The sequence below is a fragment of the Gorilla gorilla genome, chromosome 20 (genome assembly GCF_029281585.2).
Source record: "Gorilla gorilla gorilla isolate KB3781 chromosome 20, NHGRI_mGorGor1-v2.1_pri, whole genome shotgun sequence".
NCBI classification, from domain to species: domain Eukaryota; kingdom Metazoa; phylum Chordata; class Mammalia; order Primates; family Hominidae; genus Gorilla; species Gorilla gorilla.
The window spans coordinates 57,935,348-57,959,066 of record NC_073244.2 but is presented as its reverse complement, the minus strand read 5'-3'; the positions used below and the strand labels follow the sequence as shown (position 1 = coordinate 57,959,066).

The following is a 23,719-nucleotide window of genomic DNA, read 5'->3' as shown; positions in this document are numbered from 1 at the left end:
CCTGCAATCCCAGCACTTTGGGAGGCTGAGGCAAGTGGATCACTTGAGGTCAGGAGTTCAAGAGCAGCCTGGCCAACATAGTGAAACCTTGACTCTACTAAAAATACGAAGAAATTAGCCAGGCGTGGTGGCTCACGCCTGTAATACCATCTACTCAGGAGACTGAGGCAGGAGAATCGCTTGAACCTGGGAAGCGGAGGTTGCATTGAGCCGAGATCACACCACTGCCCTCCAGCCTGGGCAATAAAGTGAGACTCCATCTCAAAAATAAAATAATAATAATAAATAAATAAATATAGATTATTTAAAAAAAAAACACTCCATCGTCCAGGCGCGGTGGCTCATGCCTGTGATCCCAGCACTTTGGGAGGCCGAGGCGGGCAGATCACGAGGTCAGGAGATTGAGACCACCTTGGCTAACACAGTGAAACCCTGTCTCTACTAAAAATACAAAAAATTAGCCAGGCGTGGTGGCGGGCGCCTGTAGTCCCAGCTACTTGGGAGGCTGAGGCAGGAGAATGGCATGAACCTGAGAGGCAGAGCTTGCAGTGAGCTGAGATCGGCCACTGCACTCTAGCCTGGGTGACAGAATGAGACTGCGTCTCAAAAAAAAAAAAAAGCCACCAACAAAAAACAAGTAACTAAGCTATTACGTGTGGTGTGATAATATGCTAATTTCCTTTATTTGTAAAGCTTTTTTACTCTTCAGCAAAAAAGGAAACCCCATTTTTTAATAAAAATGGGTAAAAGATACAAACAGAAAATTCATGGAAAAAAATTAAGCTAAATCAAATTGTAAAAATCTCGGCCAGGCGTGGTAGCTCATGCCTGTAATTCCAGCACTTTGGGAGGTCGAGGTGGGCAGATCACCTAAGCTCAGGAGTTTGAGACCAGCCTGGCCAACATGGAGAAACCCCCCTCTCTACCAAAAATACAAAAATTAGCTGGGTGTAATGGTGGGGACCTGTAATTCCAGCTACTCGGGAGCCTGAGGCAGGAGAATCACTTGAACCTGGGAGGCGGATGTTGCAGTGAGCTGAGATCCCACCATTGCATTCCAGCCTGGGTGACAGAGCGAGGCTCAGTCTCAAAAAAAAAAAAAAAAAAAAAAAAGGCCGGGCGCGGTGGCTCACGCCTGTAATCCCAGCACTTTCGGAGGCTGAGGCGGGCGGATCACGAGGTTAGGAGATCGAGACCGTCCTGGCTAACGTGGTGAAACCCCGTCTCTACTAAAAAAAATACAAAAAATTAGCCAGGCGTGGTGGCGGGCACCTGTAGTCCCTGCTACTCGGGAGGCTGAGGCAGGAGAATGGAGTGAACCCGGGAGGCGGAAGTTGCAGTGAGCCAAGATCGCGCCACTGCACTCCAGGCTGGGTGACAGAGCGAGAGTCCGTCCCAAAAAAAAAAAAATCAAAACTCATTTGGCCAGGCACAATGGCTCATACCTGTAATCCCAGCACTTTGGGAGACTGAGCCAGGAGGATTGCTTGAGCTCAGGAGTTTGAGACCAGCCTGGGCAACATAGTGAGACTGTCTCTACAAAAAAAAAAAAAAATTAACTTAGCTAGGTGTGGTGGCATGCTCCTATAGTCTCGGTTACTCAGGAGGCTGAGGTGGGAAGATTGCTTGAGCCTGGGAGGTTGAGGCTGCAGTGAGCCATGATTGCGCTACTGCATTCCGGCCTGGGCAACAGAGCAAGACCCCATCTCAAAAAAAAAGAAAAATCTCACTAGCTGTGTGGCCGCAGGTAAGTGATTTAACCTCTCTGGTCCTCAGTTTTCCTGACTATAAGATACAGGAACTATTCAATAAATACTTGTTGAATGAATAAATGATTGAATCAATAAAACATCTAACTCATGGACTGTTGTAAAAATTAGATGACTTAGTACACATAGAAGGCTTAGAATATTTTAGTATGCCCTATGCAAAAGTTAGCAGTGATTACTTTTTAAAATAGTATTATTTGTGGTTATTATATGCATCCATCAAGATTTCTCTCAAATGTCACCTCCTGCGGGAAGCCTTCCCAGATGAGACCAGACAGATGAATTCCTTTATGGAGAATTAATCAGATACGTTGAAGAGTGAATTAATAAAAAGGTTACTGATACAGTAATGATGTCAGTCAGGTATCTCAGGGCCTCCAAAGGACTTTATGCGGTTCTCTCTTTAAACTCTAGCAAAACATGTTCCAGGAAAACTAAGCTCACTTGATATATTCTGTATTCTACACCCCACACCAGGATCGGAACACATCGTGGGAATTATAAGGCTTCTCTCCCTGCCTGTAAACAGACTGAGCCAGCCTGTCGTAACCACTGGACTGAGCTCCTCAAAGCAGAGCCTGTCTCCCTCACTCAAGTATGCCCAGCACGTTACCCAAGCCTAGAACAAGGACACTTCTCAGTAAATCCTGGTGGATCAAATAAATGAACCATTCTCTTCCCTTGCTTCTCAATTTGGAACATGCATAAGCCCAGGGATATGCAATGGCATGTCAAGGATTCATAAACTTGTGGCAAATATTTTGGATCAACAATTTTACTTCATCTTTGGAAGGAAAACTCATCTTTGGATTAAAATGGTCATGTCATGGAGTCGAATGTGAATTTTTTTTTTTTTTTTTTGAGACAGAGTCTCACTCTGTCACCCAGGCTGGAGTGCAGTGGCACAATCTTGGCTCACTGCAATCTCCACCTGCCAGGTTCAAGTGATTCTCCTGCCTCAGTCTCCCAAGTAGCTGGGATTACTGGTGCATGCCAACACACTCGGCTAATTTTTGTATTTTTACCAGAGATGGGGTTTCGTCATGTTGGCCAGGCTGGTCTCGAACTCCTGACCTGAGGTAATCCGCCCACCTCAGCCTCCCAAAGTGCTGGGATTACAGGTGTGAGCCACCACGCCCGGCTCGAATGCAAAATTTTTTATGACAAAATTAGACTTAAAAGAAATCTGTGGAAGAGCTGGTTCCTAAAACCCCTAAATGAGAGGGTACACTTCCCTTGTTTTCTCTCTACTGGAAAACCTGAAAAGTAATATGTTAGTGCAACTGATGTTTATAAAGGAAGAGTCATGGTTGTTCAGGATAGGTCGGTGTTAAGCAGAAGGAGGTCTGCTATGAGCCATGTGGGATAAGAAACATTATGTGATTGGATCTTAGACAATTGTGGGTGAATCTGGGGAGGTGAGGACCCAGAAAGGGATAGTGGTCAAAACTAAAATAAGATAAGGATATCATCTCACCCCAGTTAAAATAGCTTATATCTGGCCAGATGCAATTGCTCACGCCTGTAATCCCAGCACTTTGGGAGGCTGAGGTGGGCAGATCACCTGGGGTCGGGAGTTCACGACCAGCCTGACAAACATGGAGAAACGCTGTCTCTACCAAAAATACAAAAAATTAGCCAGGCGTGGTGGAGCATGCCTGTAATCCCAGCTACTCATGAGGCTGAGGCAGGAGAATTGCTTGAACCTGAGAGGAGGAGGTTGCAGTGAGCCGAGATTGCGCCATTGCACTCCAGCCTGGGCAACAAGAGTGAAACTCCGTCTCAAAAAAAAAAAAAAGCTTATATCCAAAAGACAGCAAAGAACAAATGCTGGTGGAGAAAAGGGAACCCTCATACTCTGTTGGTGGGAATGTAAATTGGAGATTCCTCAAAACTAAAAATTAAGCTAAAAATCGATCCTGCCATCCCACTGCTGGGTATATACCCAAAAGAAAGGAAATCAGTAGATTAAGGAGATCTCTGCACTCCCATATTTGTTGCAGCACTGTCCACGACAGCGAAGATTTGGAAGCAACCTGAGTGTCCATCAACAGAAGAATGGATACAGAAAATGTGGTGCTTATACACAATGGAGTACTATTCAGCCATGAAAAAGAATGAGATCCTGCCATTTGCAGAAACGTGGATGGAACTGGAGGTCATTATGTTAAGTGAAATAAGCCAGGCACAGAAAGACAAACTGCATGCTCTCATTTATTTGTGGGAATTAAAATAATCAAAACAATTGAACGAGGACAGGCATGGTGGCTCACGCCTGTAATCCCAGCACTCTGGGAGGCCGAGGCGGGTGGATCACTTGAGGTCAGGAGTTCCAGACCAGCCTGGCTGACATGGTGAAACCCCATCTCTACTAAAAATACAAAAATTAGCCAGGCGTGGTGGCGCGTGCCTGTAATCTCAGCTGCTAGGGAGGCTGAGGCATGAGAATCACTTGAACCTGGGAGGCAGAGGTTGCAGTGAGCCAAGATCGCACCATTACACTCCAGCCTGGGTGACAGAGTGAGACTCCATCTCGAAACAAAACAAAACAAAAAAAACAGTTTTTTTTTTTTTTTTTTTTTAACATATAGACAGAAGGTTACCAGAGGCTGGGAAGGGTCGTCGGGGGGATGGATGGGGGAGGTGGGGATGGTTAATGGGTACAATACTCAACACAAATAGAAAGAATGAATAAGACATACTATTTGATAGCACAACAGGATGACTATTGTTAATAATAATAGTACATTTCAAAATAGCTAAATGAATGTAATTGGATTGTTTGTCACACAAAGGATAAGTTCTTAAGGGGATGGCGACTTCATTCTCCACAATGTGATTATTTCTCATTGCATGCCTGTATCAAATATCTCGTGCACCCCATACAAATATACAGCTACCATGTACCTACACAATTAAAAATTAAAAATTAAAAAATAAACTATATTCATGATGGCAAAATAATAATAATAATATAGGGATGGCGAGATCTTGTTTAAAAGTTACTGAGGCTGGGCGTGGTGGCTCAGGCCTGTAATCCCAACACTTTGGGAGGCCTAGGTGGGAGAATCACTTGAACTCAGGAGTTTGATACCAGCCTGGGCAACATAGAGAGACCCTTATCTCCAAAAAAAAAATATATATATATATTACTATCCAGGGAGCAGTAGGGTTGCTGGAGGAGGGGTGTATCAAAGTTTTTTTTCTGTGACTAGTATTGGGTTTTAAGTCTCTGTAGGCCAGTCTGCTGGGCAATTTAGAAACTGAACCAGGACAGGGAGGACAAATTGGAACCTACAAGGACAATCTAGGCCAGGTGCGGTGGCTCACTCCTGCAATCCCAGCATTTTTGGAGGTCGAGGCAGGCAGATCATTTGAAGTCAGGAGTTCGAGACCAGCCTGGCCAACATGGTGAAACCTCATCTCTACGAAAATACAAAAATTAGCTGGGCGTGATGGCGGGTGCTTGTAATCCCCAGCTACTCAGGAGGCTGAGGCCAGAGAATCGCTTGAACCCGGGAGGTGGAGGTTGCAGTGAGCAGAGATGGCGCCATTGCATTTCAGCCTGAGCAACAGAGCGAGATTCTGTCTCAAAAAAAAAAAAAAAAAAAAAAAAATTAGAATCCTTGAAGACAAACTGGAACCCCCACCCCCCACCAATGTCTCTTTTCCCACCTTCAACCTCAATTCCACGCTTGACCTGCAGGGGAAGCTGGTGCCTTTTGCCCCCACAGAGCTGCTCCGGTGCTGGCCCCAAGTTCACCGACGCTGAAAAGGAGACCGGCAGGAGCAGGTGGAGTCCCAGAGGCTGCCCCAAGCCAACAAGGTGAACCCACAGACCAGTCACGAAATGCATGAGCCATGTGGCACCCTGTGCAGACCTTTTCACAGCACCAGCCGCTGTGTAAATCTAATGCACATTTCTCTTTTAGACGACTCTAACCAACAGCCACCTGCAGAAAGCTATTCTAGGACACACAGGCCCAGCTTAGCTAAACTGGCACTGAACAAAATCAACATACAGCCCAGAGAGGGAACTGTCATTCAGAAACTTCACGACAGAACAGAAACTAAGCCGCGTGACACAATATGGGACCCCTTTCTCAGGGAACTCCATGGTATTGTATAATGTTAAATCTGTGCGCCCAGGAGTCAGGGTGCTGAGGCGGGAAGTCTAGCTTTGCCATTCACTAGCTGTGTGACCTTAGGTAAGTGAATTAACCTCTCTGATCTTCGGTTTTCCTGACTATAAAACCGGAGGCATCAGGCCAGGCGCGGTGGCTCACGCCTGTAATCCCAGCACTTTGGGAGCCCGAGAAGGGCAGATCAGGAGGTTGGGAGATTGAGACTATCCTGGTTAACATGGTGAAACCCCATCTCTACTAAAAATACAAAAAAATTAGCCGGGCCTAGTGGCGGGCGCCTTTAGTCCCAGCTACTCGGGAGGCTGAGGCAGGAGAATGGCGTGAACCCGGGAGGCGGAGCTTGCAGTGAGCCGAGATCGCGCCACTGCACTCCAGCCTGGACGACAGAGTGAGACTCCGTCTCAAAAAAAAAAAAAAAAACCAAAAAAAAAAAAAAAAAACCGGAGGCATCAATAGTGCCCATGTCATAGGTTGTTGTGAAATGAAACAATGTGTACAGAGCTGAACCTGGTGCTGTGCACATTGTGTGGGCTTGTGGTGGACATTACTGTTTCTATTATTTCCAATTGCCCATTACTTGTTCCTGCTCTGTAATCTAACCTATGCTGACTGATACGTAATGCCAACCAATGAATGTTAAAACCAACGTTAGTAGTAGTAGTATTTGTGGTAGTATCATTATTATCAATATCACTTTTTTTTTTTTGAGACAGAGTCTCCCTCTATTGCCCAGGCTGGAGTGCAGTGGGGTCATCTCGGTTCACTGCAGCCTCTGCCTCCCAGGTTCAAGTGATTCTCCTACCTCAGCCTCCTGAGTAAGTGGGATTACAGGCGTGCACCACCATGCCTGGCTAACTTTTGTACTTTTTGGTAGAGACTGGGTTTCACCATGTTGGTCAGGCTGGTCTTGAACTCCTGACCTCAAGTGATCCTCCTGCCTCAGCCTCCCTAAGTGCTGGGATTACAAGGGTGAGATACCATGCCCGGCCAACATCATTTTTTTTTTGAGACAAATTCTATGTCCCCTAAGCCGGAGTGCAGTGGCACAATCATGACTCACTGTAGCCTCCACCTCCTGGACTCAACCAATCCTCCCACCGCAGCTCCCCAAAGTAGCTGGGACCACAGGCACCATGCCTGGCTAATTTTTTTATTTTTTTGTAGAGACAAGGTCTTACTATGTTGCCCAGGTTGGTCTCAAACTCCTAGGCTCAAGTGATTCTCCTGCCTCGGCCTCCCAAAATGTTGGTAGCACAGGGTGTGAACCACCATGCCCAGCCTCAAATTTTTGAAATGTGGAGTTGAACAAATAAAGCATATCTGAAGCCCCATTTCCACTGTTTAGGCTTCTAATCTGTGGCCTCTGATTTAAACATTTTCTTCTAAGAACGGACCTTTCCCAAGGCATTACCCAAGGTCATTGTAACACTCCCCACTTTTCCCGAGACACTGCCCACATGCTCACTGACATAGCTACGCTAGCCATTCAGTGCTGGCACGCATGGATGCGTGGGGTGCCGTTGCAAAGTGCTGAGTGCAAGGTGTCATAGACAGGTGAAATATGGAGTTAAGTTGATTCCCAGTTAGATGGACTTGTCGTGTTCTAGGTCAGTTCCTGATCCCTGCTAGTCCTGCCCTCAAGATCAAGCAGTCTACCTGTCCAGTCTCCAGTCTGCTCCCAGGACGACTCAAAGGAGGAGGCACTGAGAATTGAAGTGTCTTTGAAATTTGAGAGAGACAACCGGGCGCAGTGGCTCACAACAGCAATCCCAGCACTTTGGGAGGCTGAGGTGGGAAGATCACTTGAGGCCAGGAGTTCAAGACCAGCCTGACCAACACAGTGAAACCCAGTCTCTACTAAAAATACAAAAATTAGCCAGGCATGGTGGCATGCCTGTAATCCCAGCTACTCGGGAGGCTGAGGTAGGAGGATTGCTTGAACCCGGGAGGTGGAGGTTGCAGTGAGCTGAGATCGTGCCACTGCACTCCAGCCTGGGCAACAGATACCTGGTCCCCCACAAAAAACAAAACAAAACAAAAAAATTGAGAGAAAGAAGTTTCTCAGTAGGTAATAAACCTCTGTTGTAAAAAAAGAATCAGCTTATGGCCATGACAATTATTAGACATGAAAAAGACAAAACAAAATGTTGTGTGTGGCAAACTCATGAGTCTTTCTGTGCTAGGTAAGCTGTCTTTTGGGATACAACTTACAGAAAATAAAATCAGCTTAAAACAATCCTGATAATGCCCAACATATATAAAGAATTACAGCTGGGGACCAGGTGCAGTGGCTCATGCCTGTAATCTCAGCACTGAGGGAGGCTCAGGTGGGCGGATCACTTGAACTCAGGAGTTTGAGGCCAGCCTGGGCAACACAGCGAGACCGCAGCTCTACAAAAAATACAAAAATTAGTTAGGTGTGGTGGTGTGCGCCTGTAATCCCAACTCTACTGAGGAGGCTAAGGTGGGAGGATCGCTTGAGCCTGGGAAGTGGAGGTTCCAGTGAGCCAAGATTGTGCTACTGCACTCCAGCCTGGGCGACAGAGCCAGATCCTGTCTCAAAAAAAAAAAAAAAAAAAAAAAAAATGCCAGGCACGGTGGCTCACGCCTGTAATCCCAGCACTTTGGCAGGCCGAGGCGGGTGGACCACGAGGTCAGGAGTTCAAGACCAGCCTGGCCAAGATGATAAAACCCCATCTCTACTAAAAATACAAAAATTAGCTGAGCATGGTGCTGGGTGCCTGTAATCCCAGTTACTCGGGAGGCTGAGGCAGAGAATTGCTTGAACCAGGGAGGTGGAGGTTGCAGTGAGCCGAGATCATGCCACTGCACTCCAGCCTCGGTGTTGTCTCAAAAAAACAAAAACAAAAAAAAAAAATTACAGCCGTGCACAGTGGCTCATGCCTGTAATCCCATTACTTTGGGAGGCAGAGGTGAGAGGATTGCTTGAGCCTAGGATTTCAGGACCAGCCTGGGCAACATGGTAAGACCCCCATCTCTACAAAAAAAAAATTTTTTTTAAGTTAGCTGGGCGTGGTGACATGTGCCTGTAGTTCCAGTTACTCAGGAGACTGAGGTGGGAGGATCGCTTGAGTCCAGGAGTTTGAGGCTGCAGTGAGCTATGATTGGGCCACTGCACTGCAGCCTGGGTGACAGAGTGAGACCCTGTCTCAAAAAAAAAAAAAAAAAGAAAGAAAGAAAGAAAGATTACAATTCAATACGAAAAAGATGACAATCCAATAGAAAAACAAGTGAAAGACTTTAGCAGACTCTTCACAAAACAGAATATCGAAATGGCCAATAAGCATCTGAAAATAAATTCTCAATTTCATTGGTTATCAGGAATATTCGGCCGGGCGCGGTGGCTCAAGCCTGTAATCCCAGCACTTTGGGAGGCCGAGGCGGGCGGATCACGAGGTCAGGAGATCGAGACCATCCTGGCTAACACGGTGAAACCCCGTCTCTACTAAAAATACAAAAAATTAGCCGGGAGTGGTGGCGAGCGCCTGTAGTCCCAGCCACTCGGGAGGCTGAGGCAGGAGAATGGCGTGAACCCAGGAGGCAGAGCTTGCAGTGAGCCGAGATCGTGGCATTGTACTCTAGCCTGGGCAACAAGAGCAAAACTCCATCTCAGGGAAAAAAAAAAAAAAATCTAGTATTGATGAGCATGTGGCGAAACTGGATTTTTTTTTTTTTTTTACACTGTTTGGTGGGAGAATAAAATGGTACGACCAGTTTGGGAAACTTGTAGAATCTGCTAAGGCATTTGTTCAGGCTTAAAACTAATGGATATGTACCTATATGTTCACCAAGAAACATAGACCACGTAATATGTGATTCCATTTATGTAAAATACAAAAACAGTCAAAACTAACCTATGCTGTTGAAAGTCAAGATAGTGGCTTCCCTTGAGAGGATATACTGATTTGGAGAAAGCACGGGATATCCTCTGGGAATGCTATGATGTTCATTTACTGATTTGGGTGCTGGTTACACCATGTGTTCAGTTAATGGATTTTCATTTATAATTCATGCACTTCTGACTACGTGTAAAAACAAAGTTTCAGGGGATGTCGGTTTCAGGTGTTGTTTGATCCTGAGGCATATGATGTCTTCCTGACTATGGCCTGGTTTCTGGTTGTTCCCTCAACTCTGCCTTCCTCTAGATGCAAAGTTCATCCTCAAAGTGTTTATTGGCTGGACGCGGTGGTTCATGCCTGTAAGCCCAGCATTTTGGGAGGCCGAGGCAGGTGGATCACTTGAGGTCAGGAGTTTGAGACCAGCCTGGACAACATGGTGAAACCCTGTCTCTACTAAAAATACAAAAAGTTAGCCAGGAGTGGTGGCGGGGGCCTGTAATCTCAGCTGTTTGGGAGGCTGGGGCAGGAGAATTGCTTGAACCTGGGAGGTGGAGGTTGCAGTGAGTCGAGATCGTGCCACTGCACTCCAGCCTGGGCGACAGAGCAAGACTCTGTATGAAAGAAAGAAAGAAGGAAAGAAAGAAAAAAAGAAAGAAGGAAGGAAGGAAGGAAGGAAGGAAGGAAGGAAGGAGAGAGAGTTTGTCATGCTTCCAAGACAGCCTCCTGCAGCTCCTATACTTAGTCTTTCATGTCTAGGAGGAAAGAGAGAGTCTTCCTCCTCTTACCAGTTGCAGAAATCCTTACCTTCATTCTGATTGGACTTACTGAGTTCACGTGTCTAACCTTTAACCAATCTCAGAGAAGAGGGGCATATTACGCACTAATTGCTTTTTGTCCAGGTTACCTGGGTGACCATTTCTGAACCAATCACTGTGGGAAGGGGGGGTGAGATTATGCTAATTGGTTCAAGCCAATCAGGGCTTATCCCTGGAACTGGGGGTATAAAGGGTGTCGACCTAACCCAAATGTTTTGGCTTTATTAATGAGGACTGGGGAGGAGAGGAATAGACATTGTGGATGTCATCATATGGGGGAGACATTTCTTATTTATTTTTAAACATTTATTTGAAACAACCATAAACCTACAGAAGAGTTGCAAATATAGTATAAAGAATGTTTTCTCGGCCAGGTGCAATGGCTCTGGCCTGTAATCCTAGCATTTTGGGAGGCCGAGGTGGACGGATCACCTGAGGTTGGGAGTTCAAGACCAACCTGGCCGACATGGTGAAACTACATCTCTACTAAAAATACAAAAATTAGCTGAGCGTGGTGGCACATGCCTGTAATCCCAGCTACTTGGGAAGCTGAGGCAGGAGAATCGCTTGAACTGGGGAGGCGGAGGTTGCAATGAACCGAGATCGGGCCACTGCACTCTAGCCTGGGCAACAGAGGGAAAAAAAGAATGTTTTCTCCCCTGAAGCATTTTGAGTCTAAATTGTCATATCGCTCTGAATATTATAGTGTGTGTGTGCGTGTGTGTCCTACATGCAAGAACATTCCACTGTAAAGATACATTTGTTTCCTTTGATGAGTATTATATGGGCAGGTACTTTGATAGTTCACATTCCTCACCAAACTTTGCATTCATGTGCTTATATCTACATCAACTCATAGATTCTAATTTTATTCAAGGGGTTATAATCTGTTACTTTCATTTTTAACGTTGATGCTCAAATTGTCCCAGGGTTGGCCAGTGGGAGCCTTTCAGGCTGGTTCCTCTGTCTTTCCAGGTGTTCTCATTTTTTTTTTTTTAATCACTTCCTTACTTTCTGACCCCAAAAGATGCCCCGGGTGCCTCTTGTACATTCGCTGTCCCCTCACACCTGGAATCGGCTATTATTCAAAGGAGAATCGCGGGCGCTTCTGATGGCTGGTGGCCGACCCCTCACCTCCGAATGACCCCCTCAGACTCTTGATTTCAATGCGGCCAGTCGGCCAATGGCAGAGGCGATGGATGCTCCAGCGGTTGCCATGGAGACCGCCAGGCCGCAGAGCGGAAGGAGGCGGTGACGTCACTGCAGGAGCAAGTGCAGCGGCCACATCCTCGTCCTAGTCCGGCCACGGGACACTGAGTGCAACCTCTTGGCCAGCGGTGAGGGACGCGCCTCCCTGCCTGCCAGGGCCGCGCCTACAACACTCCGTTGGCAGTTGTCCCAGGGAGATCAGCAGTCCCAGATCCGGAGAGACCGTTGGGGCCTGTGAGACCTTCGGAGGCCACGCCAAGAAAGGGGAAGCATCATCTTTAGACCCTCCTTGGTGCAGCCTTGCCCAGGACCCGGGAGCCACGAGTCAGGGGGCAAACACCGCCTTCTGCTTCTCCAGCACGCGTAAGTCCCTGGGAATCTTCGAGCCCACTCAGAGGGAGCCACAGAAGCCCCGACGTTGCACAGCCCTGCAGGCAGGGGCTGGGGGCATCCTTCACTGAGCTGGACGAAGGGGTCCTGGGAGCGGCCTCCGGCCCCTGAGGCCTCACTCTCTCGTAGCCTTTGGGAAGGAATCGCGGCATCCTGGATAATTTCGTGGATTCCCGAGGCAGCTCAGGTGTCCACCAGCGGGCATACTGCTGCCTCAAAGAGTTGGGCAAGATGCTGTTCGGGGTGAAGGACATTGCACTGTTGGAGCACGGGTGCAAGGCCCTGGAGGTGGACAGTTACAAGTCCCTGATGATCCTGGGGATCCCAGAGGACTGCAACCACGAGGAATTCGAAGAGATTATTCGGCTGCCCCTCAAACCTCTAGGCAAGTTCGAAGTGGCTGGGAAGGCCTATCTGGAAGAAGATAAATCCAAGGCGGCCATCATTCAGCTGACGGAGGACATCAATTACGCCGTGGTCCCCAGGGAGATCAAGGGCAAGGGCGGTGTGTGGAGAGTGGTCTACATGCCCCGGAAGCAGGACATTGAATTCCTGACCAAGCTGAACCTCTTTCTGCAGAGCGAGGGCAGGACGGTGGAGGATATGGCCCGGGTCCTGAGGCAGGAACTGTGTCCCCCAGCCACGGGCCCCAGAGAGCTGCCTGCAAGAAAGTGCTCTGTGCCTGGGCTGGGGGAGAAACCGGAGGCTGGGGCCACCGTCCAGATGGACGTGGTGCCACCTCTGGACTCCTCCGAGAAGGAGAGCAAGGCTGGAGTTGGCAAGAGGGGCAAAAGGAAGAACAAGAAAAACCGCCGGCGGCATCACGCCTCAGACAAGAAGCTGTGAGGTGGTGGCATCGGGTGGGCGTGGGGAGTGTCTGAGGGGGTGTGGGTGATGACTGTGGGAGGGTAGGTACCACCTCACTACGTTTAAGGAGTGCGAGTGAGTGTGGGTAATGCAAGGGAGGGTGGGAATGACTCTAGTGAGGGGGTAACTTTGGAGTAAGAATGGGTATCATTTGGATAGCACAGGTAACATCTGACTAGTGCGAAAGAGGTGGATATCTTTATCTGAGTTAACTAACTTGTGGGTTACATCTGAGTGGGTGTGGTTAACGTCTGGGTGCCCGTGGCTCATTTATTCATCCTACAGATATTTATTGCATACCTACTATGTTCCAGGTACTGTTCCAGGAGCTGGGGATATGGAAGGGAGTAAACTCAATAAAAATCCCTGCCTTCATGGCACTCAGAGTAAGTGGGTAATATTTGAATTACTTGGAGACATCAGAGTGAGCGTAGGTAGCATTTGAGTACATGTGGGTAACAGCTGAATGATCATAAAATCTGGTTGAGTGTGGATTGCTCATTCATCCATGTATCCATGCAACCAACAAAATTTCCTGAGGACCTACAGTGTGCCAGGCACTGGGGATACAGAAGGGGAATAAACAGACCAAAACCTTGCCCGTGACTCTCATAGTAGCTATTTGAGTAGGTGCGGGTAACATTTGGGTTACTTGAATACACGTTAGTGAGTGTGGGTAGCATTAGAGTGTGTGGGTGGCATCCGCGTATAATTGAAAGTAGTTGTGGGTAATATTTGAGAGTGTGCGGGTTAACACCTGAATATGTGTATGGGTATCATCTGAGTAGATGAGAGTAATTTCTAAGCAAGGAAGGGTCTCAAAGACCCACAAATATCTTCCGCCACCCGGGAGACCCCGCGGGACCAGCCGCGCAGGCGCAGTCAGAGCCAGAACCTAGCAGCGCGTCCGACCGTTGCTATGGAGACCACAGGCTGCCCCCAGGCGCCTGCGCCCTTTGCAGAAAATGGAGGAGGTGGAAACGGTCCTGGATTCCAAGGTTTTGCAGATCTCTTACTGGAGTTGAAGAAAACTCACGCAGATCCAGGAGGAACGTGTCAGGGAGATCCTTACTCGGGAGAAGGGCCGCCATCCTCCTTCGGCTGTCACCGTGGGTACGGCCTGATTCTGGGGACAGCCTCTCTTGCTGGGGGGAGGCGGGCGGCACGGACCCCTCTAGCTTTGCGCCCTCCTGGAAATCCTGTTATTGCAAAGTCTAGAGCCGTTTTCTGTGTTTCAAAAGCATGTACCTTGAATGTACCTCTGGCACAAACTTGTTCGGAGTGGGCCACCCTGTTTTGCGCATGTCAAGCAGAAACCATGGCTGAGAGTGAGTTGCCTGCTCCCCACCTCTGAGGAACTCACTGATCTGTAAGCGGCTCTTGAAAAGCTGTCGCCTTTCTCTACACGCTGAGTCTCTCTTACAGAAGGGGTCAGAAGCGGGACCTTCTGCCCCGATTGGCGCCTGGGGTGAGGGTGTGAGTCTCCCCAAGTTAAATTCCAGAAGCTCTGGCTTGGTGAGGAGGAGTGAACTCCACTCTCTAAAGAAGAGGCAAGGCTTCTGGGCAATGGTCCAAAAGGAGGTAAATAATTAAGAGGCCATTTTCAAGAGTTACCAATGAACGACGTTAACACTGAGGTGAAGAAGAATTTTAAAAATCAGGTAAAATCCAAATACATGTGAGTAGGCAGATCTTTTGCTCAGAGACAACGGACCTATTAATTTGCAAACTTCTGTTAGTTCAAGGATCTGCAAAGGTTTGAGCTGAATCTCTTTTCAAAAATGTAACTTAACACACAACACAAAGACTCAGCCTACCAAGTTGTAATGTCAGAGACTCCTAACGTCTTTTTTTTTTTTTTTTTTTTTTTGAGACAGAGTCTCGCTCTGTCACCAGGCTGGAGTGCAGAGGTGCAATCTCAGCTCACTGCAACCTCTGACTCCCTGGTCCAAGCGATTCTCCTGCCTCAGCCTCCCTAGTAGCTGGGATTACAGGCACGAACCACCACGTCCAGCTAAATTTTGTATTTTTACTAGAGAAAGGGTTTCACCATGTTGGCCAGGATGGTCTCAATCTCCCGCGTCGGCCTCCCAAAGTGCTGGGATTGCAGGTATAAGCCACTGCGCCCAGCTTCTCTGTTGATTCTTTTTTTTTTTTTTTTTTTTTTTGAGATGGAGTCTCCTTCTGTAGCCCAGGCTGGAGTGCAGCGGCACGATCTTGGCTCACTGCAGCCTCTGCTTCCTGGGTTCAAGTGATTCTCCTGCCTCAGCCTCCTGAGTATCTGGGACTACAGGTGCGCACCACCACGCCCAGCTAATTTTTGTATTTTTAGTAGAGACAGGGTTTCATCGTATTAGCCAGGATGGTCTCAATCTCCTGACCTTGTGATCCGCCCACCTCGGCCTCCCAAAGTGTTGGGATTACAGGCGTGAGCCACCGCGCCCGGCCTGATCTTTCTATTCCTTGTAAATGCCCAGCCTGGGCTCACCCACTCGCAGAATATTGTACTACTGTGTTCGTTGTTGCATCCCAGAGTCTGAGCTTGAATAAATGCTACGAAAGCCTCCAGCGTGTTTGTTGCATGCTGCTCTCCCATCAAGGCATATTCGTTGTATAATAAGGGATAGTGTGACATTTCTTATCATATTGCAGCATGAAGACTGTATTTTGTGCTTATTGTGGATTTCAGGGGTATAACATTTATATTTGTGATACACAACATGCGCGGTTGTTCAATGTTGCCCATGAAATCAAAATCCTACCACTTCTCTTTCAAGATTTTCTGGACCAAAGTGTATCCTGGGACTCCAAAGCAAGTTGTCATGCAAAACTGTCACCATTTGAAGCTACTTAGCTGAGTGAAAACATCACTGGCAGGGCAAATCCCAAGCAAAAATTCACAAGTAAATTGAATGTGCCAGCTATTGGAGGGCTGCGTCTGGCTTCTGTAAACCCCTGATTTCAAAAGGGGGTTCAGCTAAAACTCTTCATTGTTCTTTGTGATTGAGATGCTCTTTTGTACAAATATGAACTCATAAAATAAATGTATGCTAATGAAATCATAGTCTGCCCCTTGACATATGGGGGGAAATCCATGTAAGATTTAATTTGGAAAAATGATGTGGCTGCTAAAACAAGTACTGAAAACTGCTTCCATGGCCTGAAGTCTTCCAGGACTGCATTTATTTTTATTTTTATGTACTTACTTATTTTTGAGACAGAGTCTCTCTCTGTTGCCCATGCTGGAGTGCAGTGGCGTGATCTTGACTCACTGCAAGCTCCGCCTCCCGGGTTCACACTATTCTCCTGCCTCAGCATCCCAAGTAGCTGGGACTACAGGCACCTGCCACCACGCCTGGCTAATTTTTTTGTATTTTTAGTAGAGTTGGGGTTTCACCGTGTTAGCCAGGATAGTCTCGATCTCCTGACCTCATGATCTGCCCGCCTCTGCCTCCCAAAGTGCTGGGATTACAGGTGTGAGCCACCGCGCCCGGCGGAAACACAGCTTTCTTTTATCCTACGGACTTCTCAGGATGTCAGGTCATTTTCCAGTGGCTGGTGTGAAAGGTGAAACAATTTAACTGAAATAAAAACAGTAACAGCTATCTTGTGTTCCAGGCACTATGCCACATTCCTTCATATCATTAACCCATCATATCCTGCCAACCCTGTGAGTTATGGCCCTATAGGTCCACAATCCCTTATAAAAACCCTCAGCCAGGTGTGGTTTCAGGGGTATATGTGGTTCAGAATTCAGAGTTTTGGATTTTAGAAAAATGATACAGTGACTATACCTTATATTGTAGAATTTACTTCCCAGGGGGATGCAGGAAGCCCTTATAATTCCATCAATACTTCTGTAGTGGGCTAGGTGCAGTGGGTCACGCCTGTAATCCCAGTACTTTGGGAGGCCAAGGTGGGAGAATTGCTTGAGGCCAGGAGTTCAAAACCAGCCTGGTCAACACAGCAAGACCCCTATCTCTACAAAAACTAAAAAAAAAAAAAAAAAAAAAAATTAGGCAAGGTGGCATGCACCTGTAGTCCCAGCTACTCTGGAGGCTGAGGTGGAAGGATCGCTTGAGGCCAGCAGATCAAGGCTGCAGTGAACTGTGATTGCACCACTGCACTCCAGCCTGGATGACAGAGTGATACCCCCCTACATCTCAAAAAAAAAAAAAAAGACCAGATAAGAGATTAGATGATCAAACTGTACTATTATTAAGATCATCATCTCATTCTATGGATGAAGAAAGTAAAGCTCAGAAAGGCTAAGTAACTTGTCTAAGGCTACAGAGCAAAGCACAACAGGAATTGAAAACAGGCCTCTGACCACATTCTGTGCTCCTAACACTGATTCGGGTCTCTCTCAGTCTGGGAGGCCCCAGCTGACATCGGAGTCATAGAGCATGATTTCTCTGGTAAACGGCTGGGCAGAAGAAATTCTTCAGGATTCCTTGAGAAACAAGAAAGAGGTGGGTGGCACTCTGAGGGCCTGTTTGAAACTGCAGTACACGCTCTGGTTCTAAGTAGGGGCTTAGAGCAGAGAATAATCTTTGTGCATATTGAATAATCATATCTACCAGGCACTATTCTAAGCATTTTACACAAACAATTAATTTAATCCTCATAAGACTCAACACCATGAGATTGATACAATCTCATTCTCCAGATTTGGAAACTGAGGCACAGAGCCACACGATTTGTAAACAGAGCCAGGATGTGAACCGGAACTGAGTCTACAAACAGCTAGACCACACTGCTTTTTTTTTTTTTTTGAGATGGAGTCTCGCTTTGTGACCCAGGCTGGAGTGTTGTGGTGCGATCTTGGCTCACTGCAACCTCCACCTCCTAGGTTCAAGTGATTCTCCTGCCTCAGCCTCCCAAGTAGCTGGGACTAAAGGCACGTGCCACTACGCCCGGCTAATTTTTTGTATTTTTAGTAGAGTCAGGGCGTCACCATGTTAGCCAGGATGGTCTCAATCTCCTGACCTTGTGATCTGCCCGCCTTGGCCTCCCAAAGTGCTGGGATTACAGGCATGAGCCACCATGCCTGGCCCACTCTGCCTTTTCTAATAACTGTGAGCATTTACCATCCCTGGGTTCTGTGCCAATACCTATCATGGTCTCGTGAACTGCTCACAACCTCTCCATGAGGTTAAGTCTCATTACAACTGCCATTTTGCAGAGAAGGAAGCCAAGGCTCAGAGAGGTGAAGGAACTGACCCAAGATCACACAGCCACAGAGTGATAGAGCCAGAATTTGAACCCAGGCAGCCTAGCTCCAGAGCCCATGTGCTCCACCACATGGAGGGCTGGCACAGCACAAAGAGGAATGGGGTCTTGGTGAATCCAGGGAGACAGCACCCTGAGGCCTCCTCCCAGCAGTCCTTGGTGAGAAACAGGGATTCTGAAGGCAGTCTCTGAGTCTCTGAGTGACCGACACATAACTTGTGATTCCGGCCAGGTGCAGTGGTTCACGCCTGTAATCCCAGCACTTTTGGAGAATGAGGCAGGTGGATCACTTGAGGCTAGGAGTTTGAGACCAGCCTGGCCAACATGGTGAAACCTCATCTCAACTAAAAATACAAAAATTAGCCGGGCGTGGTGTTGCGCACCTGTAATCCCAGCTACTCGGGAGGCTGAGGTGGGAGAATAGCATAAAGCTGGGAGGCAGAGGTTCCAGTGAGCCAAGATCATGCTATTGCACTCCAGCCTGGGTGACAGAGTAAGACTCTGTCTCAAAAAGGAAAAAAACATATATATATGTATATCCCAGCTGCATGTGTCCTCTGGTGCTGTGGGACCCCCGGCTGATGGGGCAGGAAGTTGGGGGGGACAGGGAAGGGGTGGGCATATGTGCCTAGGTGGGCACAGAGCACACGGCTCTTTACCTGCTGTTCCCTCTGACTTTCAGTCGCCCTTCAGGCTTTCTTTTTTTTATTATTATTTTTTATTTTTTGAGACGGAGTCTCACTCTGTTACCCAGGCTGGAGTGCAGTGGCGCGATCTCAGCTCACTGCAAGCTCCGCCTCCAGGGTTCACGCCATTCTCCTGCCTCAGCCTCCCTAGTAGCTGGGACTACAGGCGCCCGCCACCACGCCCAGCTAATTTTTTTGTATTTTTAGTAGAGACGAGGTTTCACTGTGTTAGTCAGGATGGTCTCGATCTCCTGACCTCGTGATCCATCCACCTCGGCCTCCCAAAGTGCTGGGATTACAGGCGTGAGCCATGGCGCCCGGCAGCAGCTTTATTTCTAACAACCAAAAACTAGAAACAACTCGATGGCCGACGACAGGTGAATGAATAAACCAACTGCAATGTATTCATGCAACAGAATATGACCTAGCAACAAAAAAGAATGTACTGGCCGGGCGCAGTCGCCCTCCCAGCACCTTGGGAGGCTGAGGCGGGCAGATCATGAGGTCAAGAGATCGAGACCATCCTGGCCAACATGGTGAAACCCTATCTCTACTAAAAAGACAAAAACTAGCTGGGCGTGGTGGCGGGTGCCTGTAGTCCCAGCTACTCGGGAGGCTGAGGCAGGAGAATTGCTTGAACCGGGGAGGCGGAGGTTGTGGTGAGCCAAGATTGTGCTGCTGCACTCCTCCTGTCACAGTTTGGTGACAGAGTAAGACTCCGTCTCAAAAAAATAAAAAGGAATGAACCTCAGATGCATACAGCAACATTGGTGAACCTCAGAAGCGTTATGCGGAGTCAAAGAAGTCAGACCAAAAAGGACACACACTATATACTTCCTTTTATATAAAACTAAAAAAACACTATAGGGACAGAAATCAGAGCAGTGGTTGGGCACAGTGGCTCACGCCTGTATTCCCAGCACTTTGGGAGGCCACAGTGGTTGGATCACTTGAGGTCAGGAGTTTGAGACCAGCCTGGCCAACATGGTGAAAGCCCGTCTCTACTAAAAATACAAAAATTAACTGGGCATGGTAGCGCATGCCTATAATCCCACGTACTCCAGAGGCTGAGGCAGAATTGCTTGAACCCGGGAGGTGGAAGTTGTAGTGAGCCAAGATGGGGCCACTGCACTCTAGCCTGGGCAACACACCGAGACTCAGTCTAAAAAAAAAAAAAAAAACCCCAAAAACCCCACCACTTCCAAGGTGCCCGTCACCCATATGTAATTCCTAGGGCGCAGGACACTGTCCAAGAATTCTTTCACTTCAGGGATAATTATTCCTGAGAGACAAGGTCACAGAATAAAATTAGCATGTTTTAATTTGGAATTGCCCTCACTGGACTCAGGGGAATTCGTGGCCACACAACGGGCTCTGTATTCGTTTCCTGTGGCTGTTGTGACACATTACCATATACTAGATGGCTTAAAACATCACAAATGTATTCTCCCATGGTTCTGGAGGACAGAAATCCAAAATCAAGCTGTTGGCAAGGCTGAGCTCCTTCCAGAGGCTCCAGGCGGAGGAACTTGCTTGCCTCTTCAAGCTTCCGGTGGCTCCAGGAGTTCCTTGGCTGCTGACTGCATCTCTCCAGCCTCTGCCTGCAGGGTTACATCCACATCGCCTCCTCCACTCTGTACGGCTTTGCCTCTGTGGTATCTTCCTTGGCCTCCTTTTTCTTTTTCTTTCTTTCTTTTCTTTTCTTTTTTTTTTTTTTTTTTGAAACAGAGTCTCACTCTGTCTCCCAGGCTGGAGTGCCTTGGTGCGATCTCGGCTCACTGCAACCTCCGCCTCCCGGGTTCACGCCATTCTCCTGCCTCAGCCTCCCGAGTAGCTGGGCCTACAGGCACCTGCCACCGCGGCCGGCTAATTTTTTGTATTTTTGGTAGAGATGGGGTTTCACCGTATTAGCCAGGATGGTCTCGATCTCCTGACCTTGTGATCTGCCCGCCTCGGCCTCTCAAAGTGCTGGGATTACAGGCGCGAGCCACCGTGCCCAGCCCTTGGCCTCTTTTTTCTAAACTTTTTTGAGACAGCGTCTCACTGTCACCCAGGCTGGGGTGTAGTGGTGCGATAATGGCTCACTGCAGCCTGGACATCCTATGCTCAGATGATGCTCCTCCCACCTCAGCCTCCCGAGTAGTTGGGACTACAGGCGTGCACCACCACGTTCAGCTAATTTTTTGTACTATTTTTGTAGAGATGGGGTTTTGCTATGTTGCCCAGGCTGGTCTTGAACTCCTGGGCTCAAGCGATCCACCCCACCGAGTGTGGAGATTGGGGCCAGGCATGGTGGCTTCCATCTATAATGCCAGCACTTTGGAAGGCTGAGGTAGGAGGATCACTTGAGCCCAGGAGTTTGAGATTAGCCTGGAAAACATGGCGAAACTCCAACTTTACAAAAAATTAGCTGGGCATGGTGACATGGGCCTGTAGTCCCAGCTACTTGGGAGGCTGAGATGGGAGGATAGCTTGAGCCCAGGAGGTCGAGGCTGAAGTGAGCAGAAATCGTATCACTGGGCGACAGAGCAAGACCCTGTCTCAAAACAAACAAACAAACAAACAAACAAACAAACAAACAAACAAAAAGTGTGTGGAGATTGGAATCTAATAAACCTGAGTGATTCAAAGCTTGGCTCTGCCACTACCTAGCGGTGTGACTTTCTTTGGACTCAGTTTTTTTTTAATCTGAAAAATAGGAATAACACTTGCTTAAGGAAGGGTTCTAAGGACTGAATGAGAAAATGCACAGGGCCACGGATAAAGTAGGTGCTCAGTAAAAATGAATTATTATCAGTGTCATGTTCCTGGCTTGAAGGAATAAAGATGGAAGCTGTCGTGACAAATGAAAACAGACTGGCACGCACTGATACAGAAGGACATTAAGTGAAAACACATTTTATAGTAATAAATCTAGTGCAATTCTCAGCATTCATTCAGTTAATAAATATTTGTAGCTCCTACCTGAAGTGTTCTAGATGCTGAGACTTCAGCAGTGAACAAACCAGACTCATATCCCAGACCTCATGGGGATAGTATTCTAATAGGGTGAAATAATAAATAAGTACATACAAATAGGCCCAGCGTGGTGCCTCTTGCCTGTAATCCCAGCACTTTGAGACCCAGAGGCAGGAGCATCAGTTGAGGCCAGGAGTTCAAGACCAGTCTGGGCAACATAATGAGAATACCTCTCTACAAAAAATTTTTAAAAATAGCCAGGCATGTGGCACACACCTGTAGCCCCAGACACTCAGAAGGCTGAGGTGGGAGGATTGCTTGAGCCCAAGATTTCGAGGTTACAGTGAGCCATGATCATGCCACTGCACTTCAGCCTGGGTGACAGAGTGAGACCCTGTCTCAAAGAAAAAAAAAAAAACAAAAACAGAAAGTGGTAAGTGCTGTGATGAAAATAATTTAGGATGATGGGGGAAAAAAAATCTCTGTGAGATAAATTCTAAAATTAACATCAAAAAAAAAAAAAAAAAAAAAGCCAGGTGCAGTGGCTCACGCCTGTAATCCCAGCACTTTGGGAGGCCAAGGTGGGTGGATCACCTGAGGTTCGAGATCGAGACCACCCTGATCAACATGGAGACATCCCGTCTCTACTAAAAATACAAAATTAGCTGGGTGGGGTGGCCTGTAATCCCAGCTGCTCTGGAGGCTGAGGCAGGAGAATTGCTTGAACGTGGGAGGTGGAGGTTGTGGTGAGTCGGAGATTGCGCCATTGCACTCTAGTCCGCCTCCGCCCCACCCGCTTAGCTTTGATCCGCGCGGAGGAGCGCGTCCCGTGGTTGCCATGGAGACCGCCGGACTGCGGAGGCCACAAACTGTGCGAGAGGGAGGGGAGGGGCGGGGCCGCGGGAGGCCCGGGGGCTGAGCGCGGCGGCTGGGACTGAGCCAGGGAGAAAGAGGAGAAAAATCCAGCGAAGCCCAACGACCTGGCTCTGCAAGAGAAAAACAACCTGAATAAGCCGGTAATTGTGAACAGGCCGCTCGCTGAGACCTTAACTTCCCCTAAGCCCCCACATCTTTTCTTTCCCTCTCGCCCGTCTCTTTTTCCTCCGTTCCCTCTTTAAAAATTTGCCTGGTTCCTTTATGAGTTAAATAAGATCACATTTATTTATTTATTTGAGACGGAGTCTCGCTCTGTTGCCCAAGCTGGAGTGCAGTGGCGCGATCTTGGCTCACTGCAAGCTCCGCCTCCCAGTTCAAGCGATTCTCCTGCCTCAGCCTCCCCAGTAGCTGGGATTACAGGCATGTGCCAGCACGCCCGGCTAATTCTTGTTTCTTTCTTTCTTTCTTTCTTTCTTTCTTTCTTTCTTTCTTTCTTTCTTTCTTTCTTTCTTTCTTTCCTTCCTTCCTTCCTTCCTTCCTTCCTTCCTTCCTTCTTTCTTTCTTTCTTTCTTTTTCTTTCTTTCTGTCTTTCTTTCTTTGTTTTCTTTCTTTGTGTTTGTTTTCGAGACGGAGTTTCGCTCTTGTTGCCCAGGCTGGAGTGCAATGGCACAGTCTCAGCTCACTGCAACCTCTGAATCCTGGGTTCAAGCGATTCTCCTGCGTGAGCCTCCGGAGTAGCTGGGATTACAGGCATGCGCCACCAAGACAGTTTGTTTTGTAGTTTTAGTAGAGGCGGGGTTTCACCATGTTGGCCAGGCTGGTCTCAAACTTCTGACCTCAGGTGATCCACCCGCTTCAGCCTCCCAAAATGCTGGGAGTACAAGCGTGAGCCACCGCGCCCGGCAATTTTTG

General features: G+C 47.8%; 2 protein-coding genes across 2 annotated transcripts in view; both read left to right on the top strand.

Annotated features, from left to right (window-relative positions):
- Window positions 1-11,845: 11,845 nt before the first annotated feature.
- Window positions 11,846-16,114, top strand: PNMA8C (PNMA family member 8C). The gene is made up of 2 exons (XM_019014388.3): window positions 11,846-14,168; window positions 15,833-16,114. Exon 1 carries the CDS (start codon window positions 12,420-12,422, stop codon window positions 13,032-13,034), a length of 615 nt encoding a protein of 204 aa, XP_018869933.1. The 5' UTR covers window positions 11,846-12,419; the 3' UTR covers window positions 13,035-14,168; window positions 15,833-16,114.
- A 6,710-nt stretch (window positions 16,115-22,824) lies between these two features.
- The window catches only part of CCDC8 (coiled-coil domain containing 8), a 49,237-nt gene continuing 48,342 nt past the window's right edge, over window positions 22,825-23,719 (top strand). The window contains exon 1 of the mRNA XM_019014352.4: window positions 22,825-22,947. The gene's annotated coding sequence lies outside the window, so the exon portion shown is untranslated. The remainder of the gene's footprint in view (window positions 22,948-23,719) is intronic.

Coding starts and splice junctions, on each gene's coding strand:
- PNMA8C (XM_019014388.3), top strand. CDS start 12,420: ATGCTGTTCGGGGTGAAGGACATTGCACTGTTGGAGCACGGGTGCAAG.